Source organism: Mobula birostris, chromosome 15, assembly GCF_030028105.1.
Source record: "Mobula birostris isolate sMobBir1 chromosome 15, sMobBir1.hap1, whole genome shotgun sequence".
NCBI classification, from domain to species: Eukaryota; Metazoa; Chordata; class Chondrichthyes; order Myliobatiformes; family Myliobatidae; genus Mobula; species Mobula birostris.
This window is the reverse complement of record NC_092384.1, coordinates 47449582-47461862: the sequence shown is the minus strand read 5'-3', so window position 1 is coordinate 47461862 and position 12281 is coordinate 47449582. Positions and strand designations below refer to the sequence as shown.

General features: G+C 38.6%; 1 protein-coding gene across 2 annotated transcripts in view; it reads left to right on the top strand.

The window, feature by feature from the left end:
- Positions 1 to 12281, top strand: part of ca5a (carbonic anhydrase Va) — a 79843-nt gene that overhangs the window by 50884 nt on the left and 16678 nt on the right. For both annotated transcript variants that reach the window (XM_072279736.1, XM_072279735.1), the window contains exons 5-7: positions 8135 to 8230; positions 9756 to 9818; positions 11701 to 11856. In XM_072279736.1, coding sequence (XP_072135837.1) covers positions 8135 to 8230; positions 9756 to 9818; positions 11701 to 11856 — 315 coding nt within the window. The remainder of the gene's footprint in view (positions 1 to 8134; positions 8231 to 9755; positions 9819 to 11700; positions 11857 to 12281) is intronic.

The following is a 12281-nucleotide window of genomic DNA, read 5'->3' as shown; positions in this document are numbered from 1 at the left end:
GGAAGATTGCAAATGTCACTCCGCTATTTAAGAAGGGGGCAAGGAAGCAAAAACGAAATTATAGACCTGTTAGCTTGACATCGGTGGTTGGGAAGTTGTTGGAGTCGATTGTCAAGGATGAGGTTACAGAGTACCTGGAGGCATATGACAAGATAGGCAGAACTCAGCATGGATTCCTTAAAGGAAAATCCTGCCTGACAAACCTATTACAATTTTTTGAGGAAATTACCAGTAGGCTAGACAAGGGAGATGCAGTGGATGTTGTATATTTGGATTTTCAGAAGGCCTTTGACAAGGTGCCACACATGAGACTACTTAACAAGGTAAGAGCCCATGGAATTACGGGAAAGTTACATACATGGATAGAGCATTGGCTGATTGGCAGGAAACAGAGAGTGGGAATAAAGGGATCCTATTCTGGTTGGCTGCCGGTTACCAGTGGTGTTCCACAGGGGTCCGTGTTGGGGCTACTTCTTTTTACATTGTACATCAACGATTTAGATTATGGAATAGATGGCTTTGTGGCTAAGTTTGCTGACGATACGAAGATAGGTGCAGGGTCCAGTAGTGCTGAGGAAACAGAGAGTCTGCAGAGAGACTTGGATAGTTTGGAAGAATGGACAGAGAAGTGGCAAATGAAGTACAATGTTGGAAAGTGTATGGTTATGCATTTTGGCAGAAAAAATAAACAGGCAGACTATTATTTAAATGGGGAAAGAATTCAAAGTTCTGAGATGCAACGGGACTTGGGAGTCCTCGTACAGGATACCCTTAAAGTTAACCTCCAGGTTGAGTCAGTAGTGAAGAAGGCGAATGCAATGTTGGCATTCATTTCTAGAGGAATAGAGTATAGGAGCAGTGATGTGATGTTGAGGCTCTATAAGGCGCTGGTGAGACCTCACTTGGAGTACTGTGGGCAGTTTTGGTCTCCTTATTTAAGAAAGGATGTGCTGACGTTGGAGAGGGTACAGAGAAGATACACTAGAATGATTCCAGAAATGAGAGGGTTAACATATGAGGAACGTTTGCCGCTCTTGGACGGTATTCCTTGGAGTTTAGAAGAATAAGGGGAGACCTCATAGAAACATTTCGAATGTTGAAAGGCATGGAGAGAGTGGATGTGGCAAAGTTGTTTCCCATGATGGTGGAGTCTAGTACGAGAGGGCATGACTTAAGGATTGAAGGCGCCCATTCAGAACAGAAATGTGGAGAAATTTTTTCAGTCAGAGGGTGGTGAATCTCTGGAATTTGTTGCCACGGGCAGCAGTGGAGGCCAAGTCATTGGGTGTATTTAAGGCAGAGATTGATAGGTATCTGAGTAGCCAGGTCTTCAAAGGTTATGGTGAGAAGGCAGGGGAGTGGGACTAAATGGGAGAATAGATCAGCTCATGATAAAATGGCGGACAGGCTCGATGGGCCGAGTGGCCGACTTCTGTTCCTTTGTCTTATGGTCTCTCTACCTCTGAGCCAATGAGATAGCATCTACTGTGGACTTGTTGCTTCGGTAGGCAAATTGAAATGGATCTAAGTCACTTCTCAGGCAGGATTTGATGTGTTTTTATCACCAACCCCTCAAAACACTTCATCACTGTGCATGTACGTGCTACTGGATGATAGTCATTAAGGCAGGTTACCACGTTCTACCTGGGCACCAGTATAATTGAAGCTTGCTTAAATCAGGTGGGTATCTCAGACTGACAAAGTGAGAGGTTAAAATCTCAGTGAATACTCAAGGCAGTGGATCAGCACAGATTGTAAGTACTTGGCCACAAACTCCAGCTGGGCTGATTGATTTTTGTGTACTCGCATTCCTGAAGGCTGCTGGTGCATCAGCCTCAGAGGCTGGAATCATAGGACCATCATGGGCTGTGGGAACTTATCATAGATCCATTAAGGTTTGATGGTCAGAACTGGCATACAAGACACTGAGCTCATCTGGAAGTGAAGCCCATTTGTCATCTATGTGACTTGATTTAACATTATAAGAGGTAATAATATTCAAGCCCTGCCACAATTGTCGAGCAACCTTCTTCGTTCATTCAAGTTAAACTCAGAATTGCCACTTCGCCAATGAGGTAGCTTCCAGACCTGAACCTCTTGTAACTTTCTTGATCACCAGACTTGAATGTCTCTGATCTGGAGCTCAGCAGATTACAAATTTCATGGTTCATCCAGGGCTTCTGGTTGGAGAAGACTCAGAATGATCTTGTGGGGACATACTCATCTACAACATTTTAATAAAGTCTATGATAACAATGGTATATCCATTCAGATCCACAGATGAGTCATTGAACACGGCCCAGTCCACTGACTTGAAGCAATATTTTGTTCTTTAGTTTCTGCCTGTATGCAGCTAGGAGGAGAACAGTCAAGTGATCACATTTACTGAAATGTGGTCCAGGAATGAAATGGTAGGCATTCCTTATTGTAGTTTAACAGTGGTGTGTTGGGACCTCTGTGCTACAGGTTAAATGCTGATGTAGGGGGAATACAAGCTTGACAGACTCAACTACATTGGAGTGCCACCAAGAGTTTATCATGACACACAAACCTCCACCTTTTACCTTTACTGAATCAGCAGTTTGGTCTGTTATGTGAATCGAAAAGCCTTCAGGTCTGACTGCTACATCTGACATGCTGGGAGAAACATGGAACACAACAATCTCTAATTTTCCTCTGATACAGCAGTCTTGTCCTCAGGTCTTCAATTTTATTCTCCAGCAACTGCAAGTCTTCATCCCTCAGTATTTAAGTCTGGCTTGAAGTCCCCCCTCCTGCTTCACTTCTGGCCATGGTGACGAACCTCCATTCGCTTAAAGGTGCCGTACCTCTTTGGTCTGCAAAGTCCTTCAGCAGATCGTGAAATCTGTAGGTCATTAAGTTGATTTAAGTTGGCCATCAGACTTATACATATTCCTACAAAGCACTAGTGCCAGTCATGTTTCCTATTGAAACAATAAACCTTGAAGCATTTGAACAGCCTTAAACAGGACACAGGCCCTTAGACTAATGACTGGAGCCTTATCTCCTTTGTGACTGTTTCCCACTCTTCTGACTGCAATATAATTCAAAGTAGCTGCTTCCATCCACATTTGTTAAATCATAACTGAATTAGTAAAAAAATGGCTTTGCCTCATTTTTAAAAAAAAGTTTAATCTTCATACTTTTCCAATAACATTTTGATAGGAAAAATATAATCCTTTTATATTTGATAGGTGTTAGACAAGGTTGAGTAAAGGAATAAGTAACCTTGGACGACAATAATATCAATCGCAAAGTGTTGCTCCAAAGGTTAACAAAGTCATTAAAAAAGCAACTGTTAATTTTTGCAAAGAAATAACTGAGAAGTAGGAAAATTAAAATAAACCTGTGTTGAACTTTTGTGAGACACACTTAAGGTACTTCTATACCCTCTTGCTTGTCCTATTATAAGAAGGATTGATGCAATTGAGAGAGTGCAGAAAAGAGTTGAGAAGGATAAAAAGAAGATACTGAAAATGCATAATTAGAACCTCCATACTGTGGGTGCAGGCTTGTGTAAAGATACTGATTACCCTTGCTGTGAATTCAGAGAATTTTACGGAGAATGCGTAGGTGTATTTTTTTTTCTAGTGCCTGTTGCAAGTAATTTGGGTTTGGAAACATAGAGGATTGTTATGATTAATGTTGATAGTAGACAAAGTTTTGAGCCAATTCTAGGATCTTGATCTTCAAAGACCCTTTTCTTCACTTATGCCAAGGCTGTGGTGCCACACAAGATGCAATGGTGAATTTCTTCCACAATGTTTGCTTTAGCTGTGTAGGGGCTGCCAAGAAACTAGTCGCCACATTTTTCAAGATCTTACTGTGATCCTTTATTGTCAAACAGCAGTGTTACATACAGAAAAAGCAAGTTGAAGAGAACCTTTATAATGTGGATTCTGAATAAAAGTGTCATCTTCAGCAAAGTTTGGTGAATGAATTGACAAAGATTTTGGATAGCCACCAAGCGTTTGCAAGTATCATATTCTGCACCTTGACTAGAAGGGTTCCAGTTAGGTAGCATGGACAAATGTTAAGGAGTTTGCTTTTCAGTTTTTCTCTTTATTCAATGGTGTGTGATGCATCTCAGAAAGCAGAATTGTTCTTCAAGAGGAAACCCTTCAATTTTAGAGAAAATGTTTGTGGAGCTATAGGGTAGAACTTTTATGAAGTAAGTTAATGCAAATGAGCTGCTTTTTATAATGTTTTCCTTTATTCTCAATATTATATACTCATTTAATATACCTGTTCACCACTGTCAGAAAAACATACCAAAAACATCTCTTCAAAAATACCAAAATCATTGTTCAGTAATTATTTACAGAAAATAAAATCTGAAAAAATCAAGTATTGCTGTAGCTCACATTCAAATTTTCATTCATTTTCCTCTGAGGCACTGCTAAGTAGAGTTAAATACACCCAAAAGAAAAACAGAGAATAGTCATATTTTTAATATTATTAACATTTATGTTGAGGTTTTCATAAACTTGTATAAATGTGGTGCTATTTGAAATACAGTGCATTGAAAAAGTATTCTGGCCCAACAACTATTTTCACATTTTACTGAAAGTATTGAAATTAACTGATCTACAAAACATTGTGCAACATGTTAAATCAAAAGAAAACTTCCAAAACTTGTGAACAATTTACTAAAAATTAAAAAAAAAACAAAATTGTAAGTCTGAGAAAGTATTCACTGTCTTTATAATTACTACGCTAACTTTCTTCAGGTGCGATACTGTATATTACCTTGCCAACTCACTCAATTTGTTGATGTAGAAAATTGGAGAACTAATATTTTCAATGAATTCATAAGGAAAAAAAAGTCTTATCAGGTCCAGTAGTATAGTAGATTTTAAACAGATTCAAACCAAAATGAAGACAAAAGAGCATTCAAGACAAGTCAGGGAAATGATTATAGAGAAGCACAAATCTGGGGACGGGTATAAGACCATATCAAGGGCGCTGAGCTCAGTACAGGCCATCATAAAAAAGTGGAAAGATATGAAACCAGAGTTACACTGTCTGCGTCAGGCCATACCTCTAAGCTTGATTGTTGGAGAAGAATGGCACTTATAAGAAAAGCTACTGTGGTGCCAACAGTCATTCTGAGTGGCTGCAACTAGAGATGAAGTTCATGGCTCCACAATCTCTTAAAGCCTTGCATAAAAAGTTTATGTATGGAAGAGAAGCAAGGAAGAAGCCCTGGCTTAAAAAAGAAGCATATCCTTGCCCGTAAAGACTTTGCGAAGTGTTACTGTAGAAAAAGGCCTTGTTATTGCATGAGACTATAGTGGAACTTTTTGGTATCAACACCAAGCAGTATGTGTGGTGTAAATCTAATACTGCCCATCAGCCACCTAACACCATCCCTTTTGTAAAGTACGGTGAAGGTAGCATCATGTTATGGGGATGTTTTTCAGCCACAGGGACTGGAAATTCGGTCAGGATTGATAGGAAGATGAATGTTGCAAAATATAAAGAAATTCTGCATGACAACCTGCTAACCTCTACTAGAAAGCTTAAACTGAGGAGAAAGTCCATTGTTTAGCAGGGCAACGGCCCAAAGCACAATGCCAGAACAACCATGGAGTGGCTTCAGACGTTGAAAATTGATGTCCTTGAGTGGCCGAGTCAGGGTCCTGACCTTAACCCAATTGAACATCTCTGGTAGGACTTCAAGATTGCTGTCCATTGCTACTCCCCAACTAATATGGCAGACCTTGAGCAATTTTGCAAGGACTATTGGGCAAATCTTGTTCCATCATGTTGTGCAAAGCTAATAAACTTGTCCAAATATAATACTGTGTGTAATAGCTGCAAGAGGAGGTTCAACTCAGTATTGAGTAAATGGGGGGGGGGGGGTTGAATACTTCTGAACTGATTACATTTGAGTTTTTGAATTATTAGTTTTTCTTGCTTTTCAATCTTCCCTGATTTTGGGGCTCTACTGTGAAAAAAGGAGTATGTGATTCACAAATAAAAATTCTCAGTTAAATTTGATCAAAATCCCTGGTTGTTATACTAATTTATGGGAACAAAGGGTTGGGGGCTGAATACTTTTTCAAGGCACTGTATAATTGTCCTTGAAGGGGATGGTATTCCCATGCACCACAGGCTGTTGGCTGTCTAGATTATAGACACGATGGATTTGGGAAATGCTGTATTTAAAAAAAATAAAATAAAATAACTTTGGTTAGTTACTGTGCCATGATTTTCAGTGGGATATATTGCAGTTATGGTTAGGGAATGATTGCTTGAGATAGTGTATTGGATTTCAATTCATTAGCTTTATCCTTGATTGCAATGACTTGAGTATTACTGGAGTCATTCTCACATTGGCAAATTCTGCAATAATGGTAAATAGTGCAGAGATTTTGTAGATTGGGCCCTAGTCCCCTGTACTTTTTTTTTAATTGGTTTAAAAAAAATTCTCCATGACTGCCATCTTCCCTTTCGTTGTAATCTGCTACACCCACCAATCTGATTCCAGCCACATTTTCCAATCCTGTCACCACAACTTCAGCTACACAAGGCCTATGCACTGTAATTTTTTTTTCTTTCAATCTTTGTCTCCAACTCCTCTTTAAAGGAACTTCACAAAACATATTTAGGTATTGATTACCTGTTCAAAAATCTTCTTTTGTGGCTTCATGTTGAATTTCGATTGAAAACGTTTGTGGTTTGTATTCCACTTGCTACACATGTTTTGTAAGTTGCTGCTATATCTACTGATGCTTTACAAGAATAATTTTGCAAATAAAATGTATTTCTGATGTGCAGATTTCACTGTTTATATGTATTCTACCTTGGATGTTACTTAATTTTGTTTCAGAACTTGAAGGCATTATATATCCATTTAACTGCTTTTATGGTTTAAAATTGAGGGAAAAGGGGATAATTTTTTTGCATTGAGTTGTCTATTTCTGCCACTTAACGGCGCAGTTACTAGCATGGGTGGAGCATTGGCTGATCAGTAGAAAACAGAGAGTGGGAATAAAGGGATCCTATTCTGGCTGGCTGCCGGTTATCAGTGGAGTTCCACAGGGGTCAGTGTTGGGACCACTGCTTTTTACAATATATGTCAATGATTTGGACTATGGGATTAATGGATTTGTGGCTAAATTCGCTGATGATACAGAGATAGATGGAGGAGCAGGTAGTGTTGAGGAAATAGCCTGCAGAGAGACTTAGTTTAGGGAATGAGCAGATGAAGTACAATGTTGGAAAGTGTATGGTCATGCACTATGGTGGAAGAAGTAAACAAGCAAACTATTATTTAGATGGGGAGAGAATTCAAAATGCAGAGATGCAAAGGGACTTGGGTTAACTTCCAGGTTGAGTCGGTGGTGAATAAAGCAAATGCAATGTTGGCATTTATTTCTAGCTATATAGAATATTAGAGCAGGGATGTGATGTTGAGGCTCTGTAAGGCACTCGTGAGACCACACTTGGAGTATTGTGTGCAGTTTTGGGCTCCTTATTTTAGAAAGGATATACTGACATTGGAGAGGGTTCAGAGAAGATTCGCGAGAATGATTCCAGGAATGAAAGGGTTACCGTATGAGGAACATCTGACAGCTCTTGGACTGTATTCCTTGGAGTTCAGAAGAAGGCGGGGGGTGGGGGGGGGTGGAATCTTATAGAAACATTGCAAACGTTAAAAGGCCTGAACAGATTAGATATGGCAAAGTTATTTCCCATGTTAGGGGAGTCCAGGACAAGAAGGCATGACTTCCGGATTGAAGGACGTCCATTTAGAACAGAAATGCAGAGAAATTACTTCAGTCAGAGGGTGGTAAATCTGTGGAATTTGTTACCATGAGCAGCTGTGGAGGCCAAGTCATTGGGTGAATTAAAGGCAGAGATTGATAGATAGGTTTTTGATTAGCCAGGGCATCAAAGGGTATGAGGAGAAGGCAGGGGAGTGGGGATGAGTGGAAGAATTGGATCAGCCCATGATTGAATGGCAGAGCAGACTCGATAGGCCAACTGGCCTACTTCTGCTCCTATATCTTATGGTCTTATAACTTCCTTTTAATACTTCATTTAAGTCATTAATATGTTAAAATTTTAAATTCTATCAATTACCACATTTGTTTTCTTTTTTTAGCTTCATCTGGTTCACTGGAATCCAGTGAAATACAAGAACTGTGATGAAGCTATTCTATCTGAAGGTGGTCTTGCAGTTATAGGAGTATTCTTAAAGGTAAATCAGCTGTACAGTAATTGTTAAAAGGCTGAATACTGTAGTTGCCAATATTTCAAAGAAAACTGCAAAATGCTGGAAATACTCGGCAGACTAGGCAGTGACTATGCACAGAAATGCCAAATTGACAGCTAAATAATCTTTCGTCAGAAAAATACTGGTAATGTGTTTTGTCTCTAAGTAACCATGATGGGTTTTTTTCCCTCAACTGGTCTCAGTGCTGTCTGGACTAACCAACTCCTTTGTTGTAAGGTATCCCTGATTTACCTACCTGTAATCAATCATACAGCCCATATGTACTCCTGCCCTCTGTGTCGCCTGGGTGCTGAGAAGTTAGAAGGGAAATCTAGGCACAGCCATAAATATGTGTCTTGAGATTTTGACTATGGAAGGCAGCAGCCAATAATCCTGAGAACTGATAATTTCTGGAAAGAAGAAAAGAAGATTTGAACATCACTCTTGAGTTGCTTTCAGCCTCGCTTCAAGAACCCCACTCATAATCAAACAGTTGGAGCAAGCACATCTCCATGGAAGTCCCTTTTTGCTAGGGTTCCTGTGGGTTAAAAGAAGAATAATGATGGTTATATTGGATTTTCACTGTGTAGAATTCCTATGGAACTTTATTGCAATGAGCACCAAGCTCTAAATGCAAATAGCTTCCATCCCCTTTCCTACTTTCTTCAGCCAGGGATATAATTTTGTACATAAAGTCATAGAGCATTACAGCACAGAAACTGGCTCCTCAGCCCATATCGACTATTATTCTGCTGAGTCCTGTCGATCTGCACCTGGATAATAACCTTCCATAGCCCTCCCATCTATGTACTTCTCCAAACTTCTTTTAAATATCTCAGTCGAACCCACATCCACCACTTCTGCTGGTCGCTTGTCCACACTTGCACCACCCTTTGAGTGAAAAACTTCCCCCTCAGGTTTTCTTTAAATATTTCACCTTTCACCCTCAACCCTTGGCCTCTAATTCTAGTTTCACCCAACCTCGGTGGAAACATGTGCTTGTATTTACCCCATCTATACACCTCATCATTTTGTACACTCCTCATTAACCCAAGCTCCATGGTACTAAGTCCTATCCTATACAACTTATCCCTATAACTCAGGTCCTCAAGTCCTGGCAACGTCCTGCTAAATTTCCTCTGTACTCTTTCAATCTTGTATTTTTTTTTGTACTTGGGTTACCTAAACTGAACACATTTTCCAAATTGGGTCTTACAGCTTGTACAGCTTCAGTATAACATCCCAACTCCAGTATTTGTACACTGTTTTATGTAGGCCAATGTGCCAAAAGCTCTCTTTAATACCCTATCTACATGTGAGGACTCTTTCAAGGAATTCCCAGATGCCTCTGTTTTAACTGCATTAATGTCCTACCATTCACTGTGGAAGGAAGAAGAAATTCAACCTTCTGAAAACCATCTAAACATTGAAAGTGTATATCAACATTTCAAATATTTGGACAGTATATATGGTTTTGATTTATATAATTTTTATTATATTTTATTGAAAGCTTGGCAGAAGGCATGATAGGCTGCAGAAAATTGTGGATGCATTACCGGCTATTAAATATAAGGTAAGTAAAGTGTCTAATGTTATTTTTTCCATTGCTTCATTTACCTCATGAATATTATTTTTCTGTGAATAAACATGGATGATTCGGATTTTGGAGGACAGCAAAGACTGTACTTGAGCAATTCAGTTCAATTGTTTTGGGGGGGAATCAGTTTAATGTTTTGTCCAATTTCTATGATGCAAATAACACTACCAATCTGTATTAAACAAATCTTAATACTGTTTTATTCATCCATTGAGTAGGAGCATTAATGCAGGATAACCTTTATCTTTTTTCTATCACCAATCCCAGTCTAGCTGCTTCTCCTGCCCTCAATTCCCCTCTGTTTTATCATTCCTCCTTTGTGCCACATTTAAGTGTTACTGTGAAGCCGATGGCAATTATTCTGATCTTCCCTCTAGAATTCAGCTGCTCTGTACTTATACCAAAGCTGTAATGAAGTTGGAATCCAAACTTGAGTATCAATAAAAGGGTTCTTGGTGAGTTGTTTGTGCTTGATAGAACTTGTTGAGTCTGCCTTCCTCAGTTTGTTGGTGCTTGGGCCAGGGAAAAGACAAATAAATTGTCAGATTGGATTTGCCCTGCTTTTTCTGATTGTGTTATGCTTGGGCAGCTTTCCACATTGTCATGTAACGTCCAGTGCTATAACTGCATTGTAACTTCTTGACTAGTGGCGCTGCCATTTGTGGAGAAATAATTTTCAGCAACACATTCAGGATTTTGGACCTAGAATTCTCGTTGTGCCATTTACACTCAGCCATTCTTTTAACAATCACCCTAACTCTCACGTTTCCAAATTCCATCTGACTTTCTGTCCCATTCTAGGTTAGAGGTTAGTACAGTACATATCTGAAGTTGAAGTATTGCGTAATCTGCTATAGTGTTTCATCTGTAGTAGAAGACCAACTACAAATAAATTGACAATCTGGCAACTTCTTACAATACACTCTGCATTGTATCATTAATACAATATATGATTAGAATTTCATACTTGCTGGGCAATGGTATCTTAGAATAGCATGGAAGAAGGTCGTTTGTCCATTGTGGCCTTAGGAGATGAAAATGAGTTCCATGGCCAAGCCCAATTTTTCAAACCTTGGTCGATAATCCTGCATGTTATGTTACAGCACAGCACACATCCATAAACTTTTTCAATAACATGAAAGTGTTTGCCTATACTCTAAGAGGAAGAGTTTTGGATTCCTTTGCCATTTTACTCTAAAACTGTGCTCTGGAACCTCTACAATAAAATGTAAAATATTTTCTAGTTATTCTCGGGATCTATTAAATCATGCATTCAAATTAGATCTCCCACTGTTTCAAATAAAAATACCCAATGGCACAGATATCTTTCCTCATGATTGTTCTTCAGACCTAGCAACTTCCTTGCAAATCTTTCTCAAAGTCACAGCCTTCCTGTAATATGAACAGGATTCTACATAATGCTGTTATCTAATGTTTTTATACAGTTCCACCATAACTAATTTGTGTTTGTATATTATGCTTCACTTCATGAAGGAAGAAGAGTTGACAGACATTCAGTAGATTGATGACAGTCTGTGCTACAAATTTCTTTGTTGCGTTATTTCCAGTGGAAGATATTCTGCTTTGCAAATTGGTGATGCCTTCATTTGATGAACTTGTTTATCATATTGAGTTTTAACTACATTTTCTGCAAAGAGGTCAAAAGACCTTTGTCCACTTTGCCTTGTCATTTAAGTATAGCAAGAAGAAACTTAAATTGTTACTTTCCTTGAAAATCACCAACCTCTTAGGTATTTTTCAGGTCAACAGAATTGACCTAATAGTCAAATGTTTTAAAGTCAAGAAATCAAATGTGAAATGTTATTTTTTTTTTCTTTATAATTATGTGTACCTGCAGGATGCAGCAATTGATTTCTTCAATTTTGATCCTGGATGTTTGATTCCATCTTGTTCTGATTACTGGACATATCCTGGTTCTTTGACAACACCACCACTGACTGAATCTGTTACCTGGGTCATTATGAAAGATCCAGTTGAAATTGGTCTTGAACAGGTAATGTTTTAAACTGTCTTTTAACTACAACTAATTCTAAGACTTTATATTAACAACAAATATACCAAGCCTCTGTAATCATAGCAGCGTGCAGCTGTGCATCTTCTTCTACAAAGGACTTTGAAGTCCTAGAATTGTAAATGTTATAGTTCAGGCTATGAATTGATCTACAATGCATTCTGAGAATTCTGTCATTTCACATTTTCTGTGGTTTTACACACATGAATTCAAATTTCATGTAAGAGTTTAAAAACTCCCTTCCACTAAGTTTTAAACAAAAATACTACCACAGAGTAGTTGTGGTACCAAAGAATGTTGCTCATAGAGCCCAAATTATTTACTGAAGAAAAATCAATTTAATCTTTTTCTGTTCTTTTAACCCACAGTTGTGCAAATTTATTACTCTAAAATATTTGGTCTTTTTT